We start from the raw sequence: 21,164 nt of genomic DNA on the forward strand, positions 1-21,164 counted from the left end.
AGATAAAGATTGGTACAGTGGATGAAAAACCACGACCTATGTATATGCTATCTACAAGAAACTTATTTCAAATTAATCAAAACATTAATCAAAAGAAAGCAGGAGTAGCTAATTAATATCAGGTAAATAGAATTCAGAGCAAAGGAAATTACCCAAAAGATGCCCAAAGCAAGCAGAAGAAAAGAAAATAATAAAAATAAGAACAAAAATCAATGAAATTGAAAAGAAAAGCAACAGAGAAAATCAATGAAACAAGGAACTGTATCTTTGAAAAGATCAATAAAACTGATAAACATCTGGCAAAACTGACCAAAAAAGTGAGAAAACAAAAGTTAGCAGCATTTTAGCACTGAAACAGGAGAAATCACCACAGGACATGCAGACATCAAAAGGACAATAAGTGAACAACTCTAAACACATAAATTTGACAATTTGGGTGAAGTTGAGCAATTGCTCGAAAAATACAAACTACCCTAATTCAATCATTAAATAGATATATGAAATAGATATTTGAATAGCCTTGTAATTATAAAGGAAATTTAATTTATAATTTAAAAACTGCCAAAAAGAAATATCCAGGCTTAGATGGCTTCACTAGAGAATTCTACCAAATGTTTAAAGAATTAACACCAATTCTACACAGCTTCTTTCAGAAAATAGAATAGAGAAGACTTCCCAATTCATTATATGAGGGTACCCTGATACTGAAATCATACAAAGACAGTACAAAAAGAGAAAACTATAGACCAGTATCTCTCATGAATATAGATGCAAAAATCCTTCACAAAATATGTGCAAAGAGAATTCAGCAATATATAAAAAGAATTATATACCACCATGGTATTTACTGCGGGGGGGTACAAGTGTGGTTCAATATTCAAAATTCAATCTGTGTAATCCACAACATTAACAGGCCAAAGAGGAAATATCACATGATCATATTAATTGATGAAAAAAATTTAACAAAAGTTTAACAAAATTCAACACCCAGTCATGATTAAAAACTCAGAAAACCAGGAATAGAGGGAAACTTCCTTAACTTCATATAGGGCATCTATAAAAAACATACAGCTAACACCCTACTTAATGGTATAACACTAAATGCTTCCCCCCTAAGGCTTAGAACAGAGGAAAGATGCCCTGTCTCCCCACTCATGTTCAACATAGTTCTGTAAGTTCTAGATAGCAAAATATGGCATGAAAAGGAAATAAAATGCATACAAATTAAAAAGGAAAAAAATAAAATTATCCCTATTGTCATATTGACATGACTATCTACATAGAAAATGCAAAGAATCTACATAAAAATTCCTGGAACTAATAAGTAAATCCAAAAAGGTGCAGGATATAAGATCTACATACAAAATTCAACTGAATTTCTTTACTTAAAGTAAACATTTGGAGACTCAAATTAAAAACCCAATACCATTTAATCACTCAAAATAAAAAAAAAAGAAACAGATATAAATCTAAGAAGATACATACATGATTTGTAAGCTAAAAACTACAAAACACTAAAGAAATTAATGAAGATATAAATAAATGAAGAGATATACTCAACATAGTAAATAGGTCAATTCTCCCCAAATTGATATACAAGTTTAACGTAATTCGTATCAAAATTCCAGCAAGATTTTTTTTTTGTAGATACACACAAGATTACCCTAAAGTTTACATGGAAAGACATAGGAACTAGAATAACTAAAACATTTTGAAAAAGAAGAAGGAAGTGGCAAGAATCACTCTACCTGATTTTGAGATTATCGTAGAGCTGCAATAATCAAGATTTCATATTTGTAAACCACATATCTAAAAGAGGAATCATATCTAGAACGTATATATAAAGGACTCTTAAAACTCAATAGTAAAAAAAAAAAAAATCCAATTAGAAAACAAGCCAAAGGCATGAAGAAAGATTTTACTGAAGAGGATATACACGTGGCAAATAAGCACGTGAAAAGATGTTTCAACATCCCTATCCATTAGGAAAATGCAAGTTAAGACCATGGTGAGATATCTCTACACACCTATCAGAATAGCTAAAATAAAGAATAGTGAGAATATCAAATTCTGGTGAGGCTGCAAAGAGACTAAATCTCTCATACATTGCTGGTAGGAGTATAAAATGGTATGGGAACTCTGGAAAATAATTTGGCAATTTCTTAAAACTCTAAACATAAACTTATCATATGACCCAGCAATTGCACTTCTGGGTTCACACAAAAATTTACATATGACTGTTCATAGCAGCCTTATTTGTAACGGTCAAAAACCATAAACAACCAAAATGTCCTACAACAGGTGAATGGTTAAACAAACGGTGGTACATCCATACCATGGAATATTATTCATTAATAAAAGGAAATGAATTACTGACACATGGAACAACTTGGATAAATCCCAAAGGCAATACAATGAGTGAAAAAAGCCAGTCTCAAAAGGTCACATACTATATGGTTCTCGAATTCACATTCTCTAAATCATATAGTCAAAATTACAATGTTAGACAGATGAAAAATAGTAATTGCCAGGTATTAGGGATAATGGGGGGATGGGAGATGGTGATGGTTGTGATCATAAAGCAGTAGTGGATAACTGGGGTGGTGGCTACATTAACATAAGCATGTGATAGAATGGCAGAGAACTATACATACATTTTCTATCAATGTCAGTTCCTCGTTTTGATATTATACTATAGTTATATAAGATAACCAATGGGGGAAACTGAGAGGAGGGTACATGGGACCTCTCTGTACTATCTTTGCAACTTCCTATGAATCTATAATTATTTCAAAGTAAAAAGTTAAATAGAAAAGTAACAGTTCATGGGAGTTGCCTGGTGGTCTAGTGGTTAGGATTTGGCGCTTTCACTGCTGTGACCCGGGTTCAATCCCTGGTCAGGGAACTGAGATCCTACAAGCTGCACAGCACAGCCGAAATTTTAAAAAAAGAAAAATTAAAACAAACAAAAAAAGCAACAGTTCAGCAAATGGTGCTGGGAAAGCTAGATACCATGTGAAAATGAAGAAGTTGGACCCTTACCCAACACCATATATAAAAATTAACTCAAAATGGATCAATGACCTAAGTCTAAGAACTAAAACTCTAAAGGTCTTCCAAGAAAATATAGGGCAAAAGCTTCATGACACTGGATTTGGCAATGATTTCTTTGATACGACACCAAAGGCATAGGCAATGAAAGAAAAAATAGACAAATTAGACTTCATTAACATTAAAAAATTTTGTGCATCAAAAGACAATATCAACAGAGTAAAAAGGCAACCAATATAATAGGAGAAAATATTTGCAAATCATGTATCTGATAAGGAATAATATACAGAATATATAGAAAACTCCTAAAACTCAACAACAAACAAATAAACAATCTGATTCAAAATTGGGTACAGGACTTGAATAGTAATTTCTCCAAAGAAACACGCAATAGGATGGCTATAGGAAACGGACACACACACACACACACACACACACACACACACACACACACACACAACCCCCAGAAAATAAAAAGCATTGGCAAGGATATGGAGAAGTTGGAACTCTGTGCACTGCTGGTGAGAATGTAAAACGGTACTGTGCTATGGAAAACAGTATGGAGGTTCCTAAAAAATGTAAAAATAGAATTATCGTATGATCCAGAAATTCCAATTCTGGATATATATCCAGAAGAACTGAAACCAGGGACTCAAAGAGATATCTGTACACCCAAGTTCATAGCAGTATTATGCACAACAGCTAAAAAGTGGAAGCAACCCAAGTGTTCATTGACAGACGGATAAACAAAATGTAGTATACACATACAATGGAATATTTTTCAGCCTTAAAAAGGAAGGAAATTCTGACATATGCTACAACATGGATGAATCTTGAGGACATTAGGCAAAGTGAAATAAGCCAATCACAAAAAGATAAATACTGTATGATTAGACTTATATGAGATACTTAAGAGTAGTCGAAATCACAGAACAGTGGTTGCCACAGGGTGGGTGGAGGTGAGAATGGGGAGTTATTATTTAACGGGTACAGTTTCAGTTTTGCAAGATGAAAAGAGCTATGGGAGAAGGAGGGGGGTGATGGTTGTACATTATGAATATATTTAATACCACTGAACTCTGCTGTACTTAGAAATGGTTAAGATGGTAAATTTTGTTATGTATATTTTACCACAATGAAAATTATCGAGGGGATAAAGCAATACATTGGTTTTATTGTAACAATTATATAAAAAAAAAAAAAAAGGAAAAAATCCTAATATTAGATGAATAGGTCCTTGTGACTTGGAATAAAATGTTCACTGTCAGTCTCATACATGGAATCAAAAAGATCATACCTCATTACATATGGAAATAAAGATGATTTACTGTGTTGATGACTCAAAAAGTAGTTGTACTGATGACAAGAATCCTCTTGTCAAAAATGTTACTGAAGAGTTTTAATAAATTGCTTTAAGAAGTATGAAGTAGAAAAGAGCAATACAGTATTTCTAAATTCATTAATTCATTCAATAAATAGTTACTGAGGAGCTACCGCATGCCTGGCATTATTCTAGGTGCTGGGGTTATGACTATAAACAAGAGAGACGAAAATGCCTGCCTGCATGGGTCTTATAAACTGATATATCATTTTATATACAGTTACATTAAACAGGTACTCGTTTCCAGATTAGTAAGTAAAATTTTAGTTGAAATGTGACCAGTTAATCTATAGCCATGATTGTTTATATATTAAATTGGATAAATGCTTTTTTGAATCATTTCAGTGAGAAAACTGAGACTGCATTATATTTAAGCATCACAGCATTATGATTTGAAATATCGAGGCAATTGTAATTTGTATTTGAGCTATATGATTTTAAAAATTCACATTCCATTGTTATTAGAACAAAGTACGTAGGAAATAATATTATTTTAAAGATATTCTTTGCCTACATATAAACTCTTGGGGCTAGGGCTCCTATCGGGTTTTACTATATAATAAGTTAAGGTACAGAGTTTCTATTTGGTCATACTTCCAAATGTACTGGAGCTAGTGATGTGTTATATGCCTTTTCATAAATTATCTCAGAGAGTAACCTCCCACCCATGAGCACCTTACATCACCAAAGGAAAAAAGCTCTAACCCATTGGGATTACATCTGCCCTACCCCCTTTGTCCTCCTTCTCCATCAACCCCTGAATTAGCTTACAAATCAGCACTAGCAACTCCTTTCCTCATGAATCTAAGTTTTCTAGAAAACCAGTCTTCCATTACTTTAGGGAAGGTGAATGCTTTCCCATCCTGCCACCCTAAAGAGATATATTCTGTCTACCACGTTCTTACTGTCCCCTTGGCACCCCTACTTAGGCCATCACTGGGGCATGGAGTGGGGACCACACAACAAGAAGAAAAACATAATGTCTGGAATGATCATCTCTGCAGACAAAAAAGAAGTACTTGACAGTAGGGTTTTGATTATTTGATTTTGCTTTTGTTCTTAACTCATATAAAGTACACAGTAAAAAAGGGAAATATTGAGTTTTCCTTCTACCCTTCCTCCCCTCTTTTCTCTATTCAAATTTTAACCTTTACAGTAAATGTCTTCATAAAATAACTCATTTTTTTCCATTCACAATATGGGCTGTTTCATTATAGTACTTGGAACTCACATCTATTGACTTAGATTAAAACTAATACAATTAGAGAATGTATAGAAATATTATTAACACTGAAAAAGTTTTATATTTATAAATATTCAACTTGGATTTAAACCTAAAACATAAAATTGATTAAAAGTTTATAAGAAAGAAATGCTCAAAAATTTCCAAACAAATCATCACATTTTTTTCCATAGACTTCCCAGAAGAATGATATTGATTTTTAAGAAATTACCCTTTTTCAGATTTCCCCCTCTAAAATACCATTTTAGTAAGTAAGACCACCACACCCTACTCAATGTAGTTCTAGTGTAGCCCTTAGACGACTCTGCACAATCTCAGCAGTAAAGCAAACAGACTTGAGGGCAGATTAGCAATTAGGTCATGAAAAACAGGCAGCATAAAATAGCTATTGCTAATCTGCATGAGATGCATTTACTCAATTAAGCAGATGGAAATGTTATTATGAACTCAGTATTCCAATGATGGTCTTTAAAATTAAGAAGGATGGGGGCAAATGAAATGCACACTGGGGGATTTGGGGCCTTTATGTATTAGTTCTAAAGTATACAATGTAGAACACTGTAATGAAGTTAACAAAATTAATTAAAAGATTCTTTGCATGTAACCATTAGAGACTACATTTAAAAATACATGACAGCTTTTGACGTTATTAACAGTAATGTGACTGTTCTTTAACATTCTTAATGTTGATACCATCACCTTTTCTAAATATACTACTGATATCAAAACATGAGCGACAGAAGTCTTATTACTCAGAGCCTAGGATGAGTATTGTTTTTCATAAAGTTTCTGGCATTTAATTTCCTCATTTTCAGTTTCAAGAAACCATAAGCTAGTAATGAATTTTCCAACTTTTTAGAAGACTATCACACATTTTTGCTGGCATACAGAGTTTTCAGATATTTACCTATTTTTAAATTAATGCTTCTTTACACAATATTTTTTATTAAACAATAATAACAAATTATTATAACAAATATCATATGATATCACTTATATGTGGAATCTAAAGAAAATGATACAAATGAACTTATTTATAAAACAGAAAGAGACTCCCAGACATAGAAAAAGTTACAGTTAGCGGGGCAAAAGAGAGGGAGGGATAAATTTGGTCTTTGAGATGAACAGATATACACCTCTATATGTAAAATAGATAAACAACAAGGACCTACTGTATAGCACAAGGAACTATATTAAATACCTTACAGTAACCTATAATGGAAAAGAATCTAAAAAAGAATAGATATATATGTATATGTATAGCTGAATAACTTTGCTGTATAACTGAAACATTGTAAATCAACTCTACTTCAATTTAAAAATAAAAATTAAAAAAAAATTTTTTTAAAGAGCATTATCAAATCTGCTTGAGAACTGTTATCAAATTCTTAGGCAGAACAAAAGTCTCTGAACAATTTTGGAAAAATAGTCATGAAAACATGACTATGAAAGCAATGAAATTAGGGTATTCATACTGCCTCTACAGGTAAATTTTGGTTTAGTGTGATATTTTTCTCTTTTCTTGTAAATGTGATTTCCCCCTCTCCTTTTGACTAGTCTTAAAAGGCTTAGAAAATTTTTATGTAACAGTTTTACTTAAAAATAACAATTATATAAAAATTACATTTAAAGTTTCATTTATTCATTGATTTATTCAATTTAATTAAAACTATTTCAACAATTGCTCTAACATCAACTTCTGTTTCAATCTTTGGTATATATACCAATAATAAAACAATAATAATATAACAATAATAATCATTTGTCCACCCTTACTCTGCAAAACATACATCAGTCAACCTTAATACGTAATTCTCTAATATCCTAAACTTTCCCCTCTTAAACAGAAGTCTGCTTTAAACAATGATATAGTTTATCTGAATATTATTTTGTGTTTGTAACTGTTGAAACTTTATTTTGTATTGGAGTATAGTTGATTTAAAATGTTGTGTTAGTTTCTGCTGTACAGCAAAGTGAATCAGCTATACATATATATATATCCACTCTTTTTTAGATTCTTTTCCCATATAGGTCATTACAGAGTATTGAGACTAGTTCTCTGTGCTATACAGTAGGTCCTTATTATCTATTTTATATGGAGCAGTGTGTATATGTCAATCCCAATCTCCCAATTTATCCCTCCCCACCCCTTTCCCTCCGGTAACCGTAAGTTTGTTTTCTTCTTCACTAACACTCATTAATATTCATAGGATTACATTAATTCATATATTTAGTCATTCATCCATTTATTAAACCTTTACTATGTGCCAGGACACTATATTCAATGCTGCAGACACAAAGATGAAAAAGAAAGTCCCTGTTCTAAAGCTGCCCAGACACCTGAAGGTTGTATAAGGCAAAAAATGGTCCCCTAACCATGACCATGTTCTAATCCCCAGAACCTGGGAATATTTTACCTTACATGGCAAAAGAGACTTTGCAGATGTGAGTAAGCTTGAGATAGGAGACTATCTTGAATTATCCAAGCTGGCGCAATCTAATCACAAGTCCTTAAAAGCAGAGAACTTTTCCCAGTTATGATCAGCCAGAGATGTGACTACAGAATAGTCAGAGAGATGAAACATTGCTGGATCTGAAGAAAGAGGAAGGGGGCCAAGATCCAAGGAGTGTGGAAGGCCTCTAGAAGCTGGAGAAGGAATGCAGCCTTGCTTGATAACCTTGATTTTAGCCCAGTGAGACTCATGTCAGACTCTGACCCATACAACTATAAGATAATACATTTGTGTTTAAGCCACTAAATTTGTGGCCATTTGTTAGAGCAAAAATAGAAAACTAATACTGGGATCATCTAGTCTGACATGTTTTTCTGACAGATAAGGAAAGTAAAACCCTCAAAGTCACACATTTAGGTAGGAGCAGTGTACTCTTTGGGTTTGGAGAGAACATAATTCTCCTCTATTCTCAAACCATGGTCAGTGTCAGGGTAAAGACAGAAAGCTAGACTTTCAGTATATGAAGGGAAATAGCCATCACCATTTTTCTATATATATTGAAAGTGTGAACTGAATGTGTGGTATACTAATACCACAGTTGCTCTTTTCCAGTTTGATTTGGCTAAGTGACTTCTATGCGCTGCAGAAAAGCTTTTACTGTATACCCTTAAAAGCACACAAGTTGTTTTCTAAACTACACATGCTGTGTATTTATATACATTTATAGGCGTGAAGTGACCAGGTATTAAGGGTGTTTACACTGTCTTCTGTGCCCAGATTGGTACCATGCACAGCATTCAGAAATGAAGTTTGAACCAAAAACACTCATATTGGAATTTTTTAAAAAATAGACTTCACCTCCATGAATTCAGTCAACATACTGAGAACCTACTATGTGCCAGGGACTCTTTAAGGTCCTTGGATAGTCATAACAGCGAACAAAACAGATAAAAGTCCTTACCCTCATGAAGCTTACATTCTATTGGGGGGACCAGACAGTAAACAAAATGAATATATAAATTAAAGTTAAGTAGTGTTAAATGCTCTGGATAAAGATAAAGCAACGTAAAGGGACAGAACGCATTTGTGTGCGAAAGATGTAGATATACAAACTTAGACAAAAAGACCAGGGCTGGGAAGATGTCGTCTTTAATAGTATGTTCAACTTTTCCTAAAATCAGCAAGAGCTGTCTTTAGTGTTCAATGGAAGACTTCAACATACTGACACTTTAGCAAAGGTTCTTCGTGTTATATAACAATAATACAAATGAAACAAAGGCTTTCGAAACAAAAATCATTGACATTTTCAGGCTTCCTGTTTACTACTGTAATACAGCAAGTTGGTGATCAATTGGATAGACTCAGCACTAAATATCAATGACAACTGCAGCACTGGAGTATTTAAGGACTTTCTAGATTTTGGATGCCTCTCAGATTAAAGGAACTATATGACCCCATGTTAATTTTATCCCTCCTGATATTGAGCTGTGGGTGGTTCAGAAATTACTAATATAGTATTTTCCACATATAGTATATTAAGTACAAGTAACTCCATTTAGAGAGTAGCAAAGAAAGTACAAAAAATTTAATTACTGCTGAATTTAACGGAAAATCCAAATTTAAATAATCAGTTTTATATAATATAGTTAATACAGTAAGAAAATGTTTAAAACTCACTTTGAAGTGTTTCAAGTTCAGCTCTAGTCAATGCATCTTCCTTTTCCTTCAATCTTGTTTCTTTATATTTAGCATAAAACTGCCCAGCATCCTGAAAAAAGCAGTAACAAACAAATTAACATAAAAGTCAGTTTGCTTTGATGGTATTTTCCACATAACTTCAATTTAAAGCAGTATATTCAGGGATGCGGGTTCAATGCCTGGCTGGGGAACTAAGATCCCACATGCTGCGGGGCAACTAAGCCTGTGCACCACAACTACTAAGCTTGCACACCTCAACGAGAGAGCCCGCATGCCACAAAACACAGAGCCCATGCGCCCTGGAGCCCGTGCACCACAACTAGAGAAGAGAAAAGCTGCACGCCACAACTAGAGAGAAACCTGCGTGCCGCAAGGAAGCCATAATGGAAGATCCTGTATGCCGCAACTAAGACCCGATGCAGCCAAAAAAATAAGGAAAATAAATAAATAAAAATAAAATAAATATTAAAAGAAACTATTTAAAGCAGTATACTCATTTAATAAGTAGTCATCCTGTGTTTATGTTTTCAAAGTTTATGATGAACAGAAGAAACTGAATAAGCAGTTCTCTATGATTTCTCTATCTTAGAGAATTAATGAAAGCCAGAAACTACATGAGTATAAATATGTTTAAGTAAAGCCTTTACTCTCAGATACGTAAGGAACGTATCCTCTTCCTGTTTTCTTCCATTGTATATTTTCTCAGTATTATGCATAGACAGAGAGCAGAAAAACACACTTGCTGAACTGAATTATTTGATAGCAGAGTAAATTATATTATTGTGACGAACAAAGTACTAACACTATTTTCATATTAGTCCCTTAACTCCAAAAGATTTTCAAAATTACTATATGCAAATCTGATTGTGAAACTTCTATGACCACATAGATACAAGTGAAAGTTGTCACTCCACTGAGAGTTGAGGACTGAGGACACATACTGTACACAAATACTTAGGTGTCAGGATACAGTGGCTAAAGTCTCAAGTAGTGGCATATAGGATAGGTAAGACTTTAGCAGAGTACCGAAAAAAGACCAGGCCTTTAATCACAGACATGGAGATAAACAAGTTGGTGCTCTAGGCATATGAAGATGCTGACACTGAAAAGAGCAAAAACAGATAATCTTCCACCACCCCTTGACTCAAACTCCATCTATTCTATAGCAATACTACTTGTAGCTGCCAGGCTACACTGTGCTATGCTTCCATGTGTTTCTGTATGCGTTGCGTTCTAGCTAGAACATTTTGCTCCCCTACCATTATTCTGAAGAACTCCTACTCATCCTTGAAAACCCTATTCAAGCATCACCTCTTTTGCAAGTCTTTCTGACCTTCCCTGGAAGAGTAATTCTCTCCTGTATACTGCTTCTGTATTTAAACACATTTCTATGGTTGCTTGTATCATGCTGTATTCTCTTCTAGAAAATGAGAAATCTGAGACAGGGTTACTTGTATGCTCAGAGCACAGTATCTAGCATCAAACAGGCACTCAATAAGCATTCTTTGAACTGAGCTAGATTGAAATATATGAGAAACCTTGTTAAGAAAGAAGCAAAAGGGCTTGATGACTGACTGGTGTGGAATAAGAAAAAGATATCAAGGATAACTCTAGAGTAACATCCCCAGACTGTACGACTCCTAGAGCATATAAATCATAGACCCGTCTGAGAGGGTTTTATTTCTGCAGGAAATGAAGGAACAAAATCAATCCTTGGATCTACCTCAATTCAGATGTAAATGCATGAACACTTAAACCCTAGAATGGGATTATCTCTTTTCAGCTATGACTGTTCAAATTTAAGCTTTCTCCTGGGGTCTATGTCTCTTGGGGTTATAATAGAACTCTTTTACTTGATAATTAATTAGGGAAATGACAGGGCACTTCTAAAATCACTGAATCAATATAATAAAGATATACCTCTTATTCCTTCCATTCCCACTTTTAGGTTCCTACCTCATTTCTTCTAGAAGGATTTCTACAAGCCCTGGGCCAGCTAAATAATGGCATAATTTGAAGGGCACAGAGGTCATACATCTGATTTATCCTCCCATGCCCATATTTACTTTATTTATTTATTTATTTATTTATTTTTAGTTGCAGCATGTTCCCACAATCTTTAGTTGCAGCATGCAAACTCTTAGTTGAGGCATGCGGGATCTAGTCTCCTGACGAGGGATTGAACCGGGGCCCCCCTACATTGGGAGCGCAGAGTCTTAGCCACTGGACCACCAAGGAAGTCCCCATATTTACTTTATTTTTTTAACATTTTTATTGGAGTATAATTGCTTTACAATGGTGTGTTAGTTTCTGCTTTATAACAAAGTGAATAAGTTATACATATACATATATCCCCATATCTCTTCCCTCTTGCATCTCCCTCCCTCCCACCCTCCTTATCCCACCCTTCTAGTTGGTTACAAAGCACCGAGCTGATCTCCCTGTGCTATGCGACTGCTTCCTACTAGGTATCTATTTTACATTTGGTAGTGTATATATGTCCATGCCACTCTCTCACTTTGTCCCAGCTTACCCTTCCCCGTCCCTGTGTCCTCAAGTCCATTCTCTAGTAGGTCTGCATCTTTATTGCCGTCTTGCCCCTAGGTTCTTCATGACCATTTCTTTTTTTTTAGATTCCATATATATGTGTTAGCATCTGGTATTTGTTTTTCTCTTTCTGACTTACTTCACTCTGTATGACAGACTCTAGGTCCATCCACCTCACTACAAATAGCTCAATTTCGTTTCTTTTTATGGCTGAGTAATATTCCCTTGTATATATGTGCCACACCTTCTTTATCCATTCATCTGTCCATGGACACTTAGGTTGCTTCCATGTCCTGGCTTTGGAAATAGAGCTGTAATGAACATTGTGGTACATGACTCTTTTTGAATTATGGTTTTCTCAGGGTATATGCACAGTAGTGGGATTGCTGGGTTGTATGGTAGTTCTAATTTTAGTTTTTTAAGGAACCTCTATACTGTTCTCCATAGTGGCTGTATCAATTTACATTCCCACCAACAGTGCAAGAGGATTCCCTTTTCTCCACACCCTCTCCAGCATTTATTGTTTGTAGATGTTTTGATGATGGCCATTCTGACCGGTGTGAGGTGATATCGCATTGTAGTTTTGATTTGCATTTCTCTACTGATTAATGATGTTGAGCATTCTTTCATGTGTTTGTTGGCAATCTGTATATCTTCTTTGGAGAAATGTCTGTTTATGTCTTCTGCCCATTTTTGGATTGGGTTGTTTGTTTTTTTGATATTGAGCTGAATGAGCTGCTTGTAAATTTTGCATATTAATCCTTTGTCAGTTGCTTCATTTGCAAATACTTTCTCCCATTCTGAGGGTTGTCTTTTCATCTTGTTTATGGTTTCCTTTGCTGTGCAAAAGCTTTTAAGTTTCATTAGGTCCCATTGGTTTATTTTTGTCTTTATTTCCATTTCTCTAGGAGCTGGGTCAAAAAGGATCTTGCTGTGATTTATGTCATAGAGTGTTCTGCCTATGTTTTCCTCTAAGAGTTTGACAGTGTCTGGCCTTACATTTAGGTCTTTAATCCATTTTGAGTTTATTTTTGTGTATGGTGTTAGGGAGTGTTCTAATTTCATTCTTTTACATGTAGCTGTCCAGTTTTCCCAGCACCACTTATTGAAGAGACTGTCTTTTCTCCACTGTATATTCTTGCCTCCTTTATCAAAGATAAGGTGACCATATGTGCATGGGTTTATCTCTGGGCTTTCTATCCTGTTCCACTGATCTATAGTTCTGTTTTTGTGCCAGTACCATACTGTCTTGATTACTGTAGCTTATAGTCTGAAGTCCAGGAGCCTGATTCCTCCAGCTCTGTTTTTCTTTCTCAAGATTACTTTGGCTATTTGGGGTCTTTTGTGTTTCCATACACATTGTGAAATTCTTTGTTCTAGTTCTGTGAAAAATGCCAGTGGTAGTTTGATAGGGATTGCAGTGAATCTGTAGATTGCTTTGGGTAGTAGAGTCATTTTCACAATGTTGACTCTTCCAATCCAAGAACATGGTATATCTCTCCATCTATTTGTATCATCTTTAATTTCTTTCATCAGTGTCTTATAGTTTTCTGCATACAGGTCTTTTGTCTCCCTAGGGAGGTTTATTCCTAGGTATTTTATTCTTTTTGTTGCAATGGTAAATGGGAGTGTTTTCTTAATTTCACTTTCAGATTTTTCATCATTAGTGTATAGGAATGCAAGAGATTTCTGTGCATTAATTTTGTATCCTGCTACTTTACCAAATTCATTGATTAGCTCTAGTAGTTTTCTGGTAGCATCTTTAGGATTCTCTATGTATAGTATCATGTCATCTGCAAACAGTGACAGCTTTACTTCTTCTTTTCCGACATGGATTCCTTTTATTTCTTTTTCTTCTCTGATTGCTGTGGCTAAAACTTCCAAAACTATGTTGAATAATAGTGGTGAGAGTGGGCAACCTTGTCTTGTTCCTGATCTTAGTGGAAATGGTTTCAGTTTTTCACCACTGAGGACGATGTTGGCTGTGGGTTTGTCATATATGGCCTTTATTACGTTGAGGTAACTTCTCTCTGTGCCTACTTTCTGGAGGGTTTTTATCATAAATGGGTGTTAAATTTTGTCAAAAGCTTTCTCTGCATCTATTGAGATGATCATATGGTTTTTCTCCTTCAATTTGTTAATATGGTGTATCACATTGATTGATTTGCGTATATTGAAGAATCCTTGCATTCCTGGGATAAACCCCACTTGATCATGGTGTATAATCCTTTTAATGTGCTGTTGGATTCTGTTTGCTAGTATTTTGTTGAGGATTTTTGCATCTATGTTCATCAGTGATATTGGCCTGTAGTTTTCTTTCTTTGTGACATCTTTGTCTGGTTTTGGTATCAGGGTGATGGTGGCCTCGTAGAATGAGTTGGGGAGTGTTCCTCCCTCTGCTACATTTAGGAAGAGTTTGAGGAGGATAGGTGTTAGCTCTTCTCTAAATGTTTGATAGAATTTGCCTGTGAAGCCACCTGGTCCTGGGCTTTTGTTTGTTGGAAGATTTTTAATCACAGTTTCAATTTCAGTGCTTGTGATTGGTCTGTTCATATTTTCTATTTCTTCCTGGTTCAGTCTCGGAAGGTTGTACACTTCTAAGAATTTGTCCATTTCTTCCAGGTTGTCCATTTTATTGGCATATAGTTGCTTGTAGTAATCTCTCATGATCCTTTGTATTTCTGCAGTGTCAGTTGTTACTTCTCCTTTTTCATTTCTAATTCTATTGATTTGAGTCTTCTCCCTTTTTTTCTTGATGAGTCTGGCTAATGGTTTATCAATTTTGTTTACCTGCTCAAAGAACCAGCTTTTAGTTTTATTGAACTTTGCTATCGTTTCCTTCCTTTCTTTTTCATTTATTTCTGATCTGATCTTTATGATTTCTTTCCTTCTGCTCATTTTGGGGTTTTTTGTTCTTCTTTCTCTAATTGCTTTAGGTGTAAGGTTAGGTTGTTTATTTGAGATGTTTCTTGTTTCTTAAGGTAGGATTGTATTGCTATAAACTTCCCTCTTAGAACTGCTTTTGCTGCATCCATAGGTTTTGAGTCATCGTGTTTTCATTGTCACTTGTTTCTAGGTATTTTCTGATTTCCTCTTTGATTTCTTCAGTGATCCCTTGGTTACCCATATTTACTTTAAATTTCAACAGAGTTTTGGTTAAGAATTTATGGTCCCTTAACACTCCCTGCACCCCCAAAATCTCAACCCTGGAAAAGTCTTATTTTATATTAAACCATATCAATCATTTGTTCCTCAGTATGAATGAATGAATAGGCTTATTAGCTTCTTTCCAGAGAGTAATTTTTAATAGTAGGGAAAAGGTCAGGAAGGCACTGGCTCCTTAGGCAAGTAGGAAGGGTTGCACCATGTAAGAAAAGAAGGGCACAGATAAGTTATTTATGAGGTGTGAAAGAAGACGAGTTGAAATCAAACACCATAGTATAATAGAATGAGATAGAATATAGTGATGAAGAGGGCAGATTTTAGAGTCAGGCTGCCTGGATTAAGATCTCGGCTTTGCCATCTCACTAGCCATGTGACATTCAGCATTACTTCACTTTCCTATGGGCGAATTTTCTCACCCATCTAACAGGGATAATACGAGTACCTAACTCATAGAGCTGTTGGAAAGATTAAATGTGTTAATATATGGGAAACACTTAGAATAACATCTTGCACACAGTTAGGCCTTATATATGGTACCTATTTTTATTATTACTTCATCATTTTGCCAAGAACCTTATTCTCCACCACAAAGACAGGGTGAGTTTTTCTGCTTCATAGTAAACCAAAACTCCTGCAGAATCCTGCATCTTCTCGCTTACATGATTTCTCTTTACCTGAACCCTCTTCACCTCAGTGCAAAAACCTTTTGCTGGACAATCCCTTCCTAGTGGTCCTAACAAATCTGAACATTTCTCTGCTAATGTTTCTTCCTTCTGCTGCAGCACAGAATTCCACTAAAAATTCCTTTTGGAAATACGCATTAGATTCAAAAACACACTTATCTGAGGACTGCAATGCACCCAATCACCTTAACCTACTCCATCTAATTCCAAGAGTTTTAACACATTCCCTAGTCTCACTCACTGTTTGTTCTAGGCAAAGAATCCTATCTCCCTTTTGCCCCATTTCTAAGCATTTATTTAAATGTTCCTCATGCTTTTTCTTTCCTTCATATCTTGTTTGTACTTGCAAATTATAATTACAATATGCCCACTCTAGAAAGCATTACTTCTTTAATAAACCTACGATCTCAAATAATTCTACTGTACTCAACAAATTCTTTGTTCCAACCATCCTTCTGTAGAGTTTGGTGTCCCATACTTTAAGATGCACTGACAAACTGGAAGACTTTAAAAGGAAAGTGATCAAATGGTGAGGGGCCTTGAAACTATATACATATATATACACTCAGATTACTTTCTATTATAGGTTATTATAAGATATTGAATATAGTTCCCTGTGCTATATAGTAAATCCTTGTTGCATATCTACTTTATGTATAATAGTTTATATCTGTTAACCTCATACTCCTAATTTATCCCTCCCCTCCTCCCTTTCCCCTTTGGTAACCGTAAGTCTGTCTTCTGTGTCTGTGAATCTGGGCTTGAAACTGTATTTAAAAGGGAATGGAAATGAGAAGATTCGGGATAAGTTTTGATTTTGGATAAATACAAAAAAGAGCTTGCTGATAATTAAAATCACCTGAAAATGAAACAGACTGGCTTTGCAGGTAATATTCAAGAAAGACCAGGCCGGTGACAGGGGTGGGGGGTAGGGATTGGGGTGTCATGTATTCAAAAGAGGTTGAATAAGAGCAGTTGTTTGCAACCTTCCCCCCCCCCCAATTCCCTAAGAGAAGCTAATTCATGTGAATACCACTGTTAAGTAGGGAAAATAAACACAAAATCTCATTTTGAGTCCAGAATAAGCCCCAGTTTACCTGCACAGGAAAGGATAAATTTCTTGTGGATAAACTTCTCATCCATCTTTGGAGACACTGCCTGGCACATAATAGATGCTTAATAAGTATTCAATGAGTGAATGAATGCTTAATCGATCAGGGCTCTGGACTGCCTAGGTTTAGCTGCATAATACTGTATTAAAACTACAGAGTTTACACTGTTCCAAACAGAGAGTTCTTATCCTCGAGGAGCTTATAATCCTTATGGATGGAACATGAGGAAAAGCTTTTACTCTAGAATCAACTCTCTTAATACTTAAAATTTCTTGGAGGGCTCAAAGCTTGTCTGCATAGACACCAAGCAGAGGACTGATTTTACATTATAGAACTATGACTTAAATAATTTACATATTATGAGTGGTTCTTTATCTAATTGTAGAGCATGGGCTCCTACACGAGAAGGTGTTTAAAAAGTAATATTTATTTATACTTATTTACTGAACCACTATTATACGTGTTGTACTTTGTTAGGATATATGGGGGTTACATGATAATAAGACAAGCAGTTGCCCTTAAAGCATATGTAAAAATATCTATGAATATCAACCAAAATAAGGAATATAAACTACATGAGAACAGGAATTTTGGTCTTTTTTAGAAAATTTTTTGTATTTCCAGAGCCTAAAAGAATACTTAGCACATAGTAAGCACTCAGTAAATATTTGCTTTGTAAAGCAACCATAATCTGATAAAAACTAATTAAAAAAATAGAGTAAAAAAAAATTTGCTGAATGAATTATTGAAAGAGAGAGTGGTGCTCTCCCAACATTCTACTTGTTTCCCCACATTCCCTTATTCTCTTGAAATTAGGTGGGGTTATGGGACTAGTTCTGGATGGGCTGCGGTTAGAAATATCATTTGTCATTTCAAACCCAACATCAAAAAACTTGTGCAATCCTCCAGCTCTCTACTCTTGCCACAGGGAGCAAGGAAGCCACATGCTCCAGGTGCGAACAGCTAGAAGATGGTGAAGACGTCATTATTCTGGGTCCCTAAATGGCTAGTTAGAGCAGAATGTTCCTTTTCCCACCAACCAGTGATAGATAAGTGGCATACACTGGAAAAAAAATTTTAAGTCACTGAAATTTCAGGATGATCTGTACCACAGTCTATCCTGATTAATACAAATAGTAAGTGCTATGAAGTTAGTACAGAGAATATACCATGGGAAATTTTCAGTTGGCCTGATCAAGAAAGGTTTCATAATGATGATGACAATTTAGCTAAGCCTTGAAGATGTAGTATTCCCAAGGTTAGTTAGCTACAAGATGGAAGTCATCCCTTATAAACCTTTCTTTTTAACTCTATTGACATAGTTTATCTAAGTGATAAAGATAACATGCTGAGCTGGCAGTGCTCATCATGTTTTGGTTTTCTTTTACTTCTCCATATAAACCTTAAAATATTAAACAATCCAAAAAAAATCTTAGGAAAGAAAGGAATTGATTTAGAGTGGTACAAGCAGGGAAATAGTACCACCTGTCCTAATGGAAATAGAGAACATTTCTCTTTGACTGTGTGACAGCACAAATCTCTTGTTTGAAGCTTACATATAACCTTCAACACAGGAGAATATCGTTAAGTGCATTTCTGAAAATCTGCCCATAAATTCAATTGCTCTATATCAAATTTTGCTCTCCAACTGACTTATAATCTCAGAATTAGACATAATGTGTAATTACATATAATGTATAAAATTACAATGAAGAATACAGGAAAACTTTTAAATTTCATACTCTGAATAAGAGTAAATTTTCTTGTACAGAATGATAATAACACTAAATTCACAAGAAGTAATAAAAATAAAGAAGAAAACAAGAAGCTCAGCTTTCCTCTGCCTGAGTCAGTAGTATTCAAAGAGATGCAAGGCCCAAAGCAACTTTTTCCATTTGTGCTAAGAGACAGAAGACACCACAGAAGTCATCTATTCAGCCCCAACTCAAGGCAAGAATCCTTCTACAACTTTTATAACAATTACAGTCTGCCTCAATATTCGTATAGAGAATGTAAGATCAGACAGCTTATTCACTCACCATAACATATCTAGCTTATTATCCAGCTGTTGAAAAAGTTTATTCTTTCTTAGCTTTTATATTTCTTATATTTTAAATTTATTTTTGTCTGCTTTAAGTTTCATTTCTACCATTGACTAGTAGTGTCACTTTGGGCAAACTGTCTCACCAATCTGAGTCTTAAACTTATTTTTCATCTACAAAATATGGAACTGATGAGACTATGCATCTCTAACATCCTACCTACCTAACATTTTGTGATTTTTAAATCTTTTCTACAAAACTCTATATTCTGCCTTCGGACCTCCGCATAATTGCATCTTATGGCCTCCTTTCAGAGGGTAGAAGGAATGGAATCTTTGTTATGTTGTGAGGCCTTTCCAGTTTTCCTGTATCCCTTTGTCCTTCCGTAGCAGTAGAGTTTCAGCCTTATAAAAATTCAGACGAGTTTTTCCAACCTTTTTCATTTGTTTACGTATTCCCTACGTAAAGTATGTTTGTATGCAAAATTTTTCAAAAAGTTATGTGAGTACTGAAAGTAAGCTTCCTCATCCCTTGGAAAATCTGTGTTTAACTCTGAGTAGAAGGGCAGGCAACTGAGCTTGCTACAAATGCCTCCTAGCCTTTTAGAAGCTTTTCTCCCTGCTAATTAGCTGTGAATGTTTTGTTTATTTGGTTTCTGTCCCAGCAAGCAGAAGCAAAGGGGCTAGAAATGAAGGGCCCTGACTGTAGAGAGGGTGACCTCCAGGCTTGTCCACAGTTGTAGTTTCCATGGAAGAAGCTTCTTGGGAGGGAGGATGCCTCCACTTATAAATAGTTGTATAAAGTACAGTATTCCATTTACTCTCTTAGGCAACTTTTATTTTAATTTTTTAAGGTAAAAGTCATAGCACTACAGAAAAGATTACTCTATTTTCTCAGCCACTGCTCCTCAGCAACCTATAAATCCTGATAGGGTGGAGATATGCATGCTGGAAATTTCCTACAATAATTTCTAGTCTAACTGTGTTCATATTAGATCAGCTTGGTAGTGAGAAAAGATGGGACTGGGACTTAACAATGAGAAAGATTAACAACCTTAGGCAATGCACACATAAAGGAGTTGTACATTTTATAAATTACATTACTGAGAAATGTAACATAGCAGGTAGAGAGAAATTTAAATGGTGAGTTCATAGAAAATCAAACAAACTATCGAGCAAATAAATTCTGAATACTGAAGACCTTTTTCATCTCAGAAAATGTAGAGAACTATGAACTATGATTTCGGTTGGTAATCACTTGGGATATTTGGTACTTACTGATTTTGTATGAGAAATCAGTGGTGTTAACGACCTAAATTATCATGGGCCCAAATAAATGAAGCTCCAACACAAACAGGCAGTGACAAAAATAAAATAAGTTATAAGAGTTAAAATGAAAATATGCACATAGCATTGGTTATATTTCATCAGTTGTTTGCTACCCTCATGGCTATGAATATGTTTCAGAACATATATGGTCAATTAAAAAATATCCAAGAAGGGCATTTTGGAGGTCAGAAAAATTTCTTGGGGTTATAGGCTGAATATAGTCAACATGGAAGACTGGATTAGTCAGATTCCAAGAGATTGTGTACTCCCTTCAAACTATCGTGAAAAAAGAAACACTGGTAAGATATGAAAGTGTCACTAGGGCTATACTTTTAATGTTAAAATTAAATTCTAGCCTCAAAGCACACTATGCCCCTCCTGATATAGGCCAAGTTCCTTGTTATATTCTAATTCACATTCCATGTCTTCAGTTGATCATTCCACCTGCCGTTTTCGCTGTC

General features: G+C 35.0%; 1 protein-coding gene across 1 annotated transcript in view; it reads right to left on the reverse strand.

Annotated features, from left to right (window-relative positions):
* The window catches only part of DNAJC1 (DnaJ heat shock protein family (Hsp40) member C1), a 194,577-nt gene that overhangs the window by 86,457 nt on the left and 86,956 nt on the right, over positions 1 to 21,164 (reverse strand). The window contains exon 7 of the mRNA XM_082449735.1: positions 9,806 to 9,896. Within this exon, the coding sequence (XP_082305861.1) occupies positions 9,806 to 9,896 (91 nt within the window). The remainder of the gene's footprint in view (positions 1 to 9,805; positions 9,897 to 21,164) is intronic.

The sequence above is a fragment of the Balaenoptera physalus genome (assembly GCF_965194825.1).
Source record: "Balaenoptera physalus genome assembly, chromosome: 2".
NCBI lineage: Eukaryota > Metazoa > Chordata > Mammalia > Artiodactyla > Balaenopteridae > Balaenoptera > Balaenoptera physalus.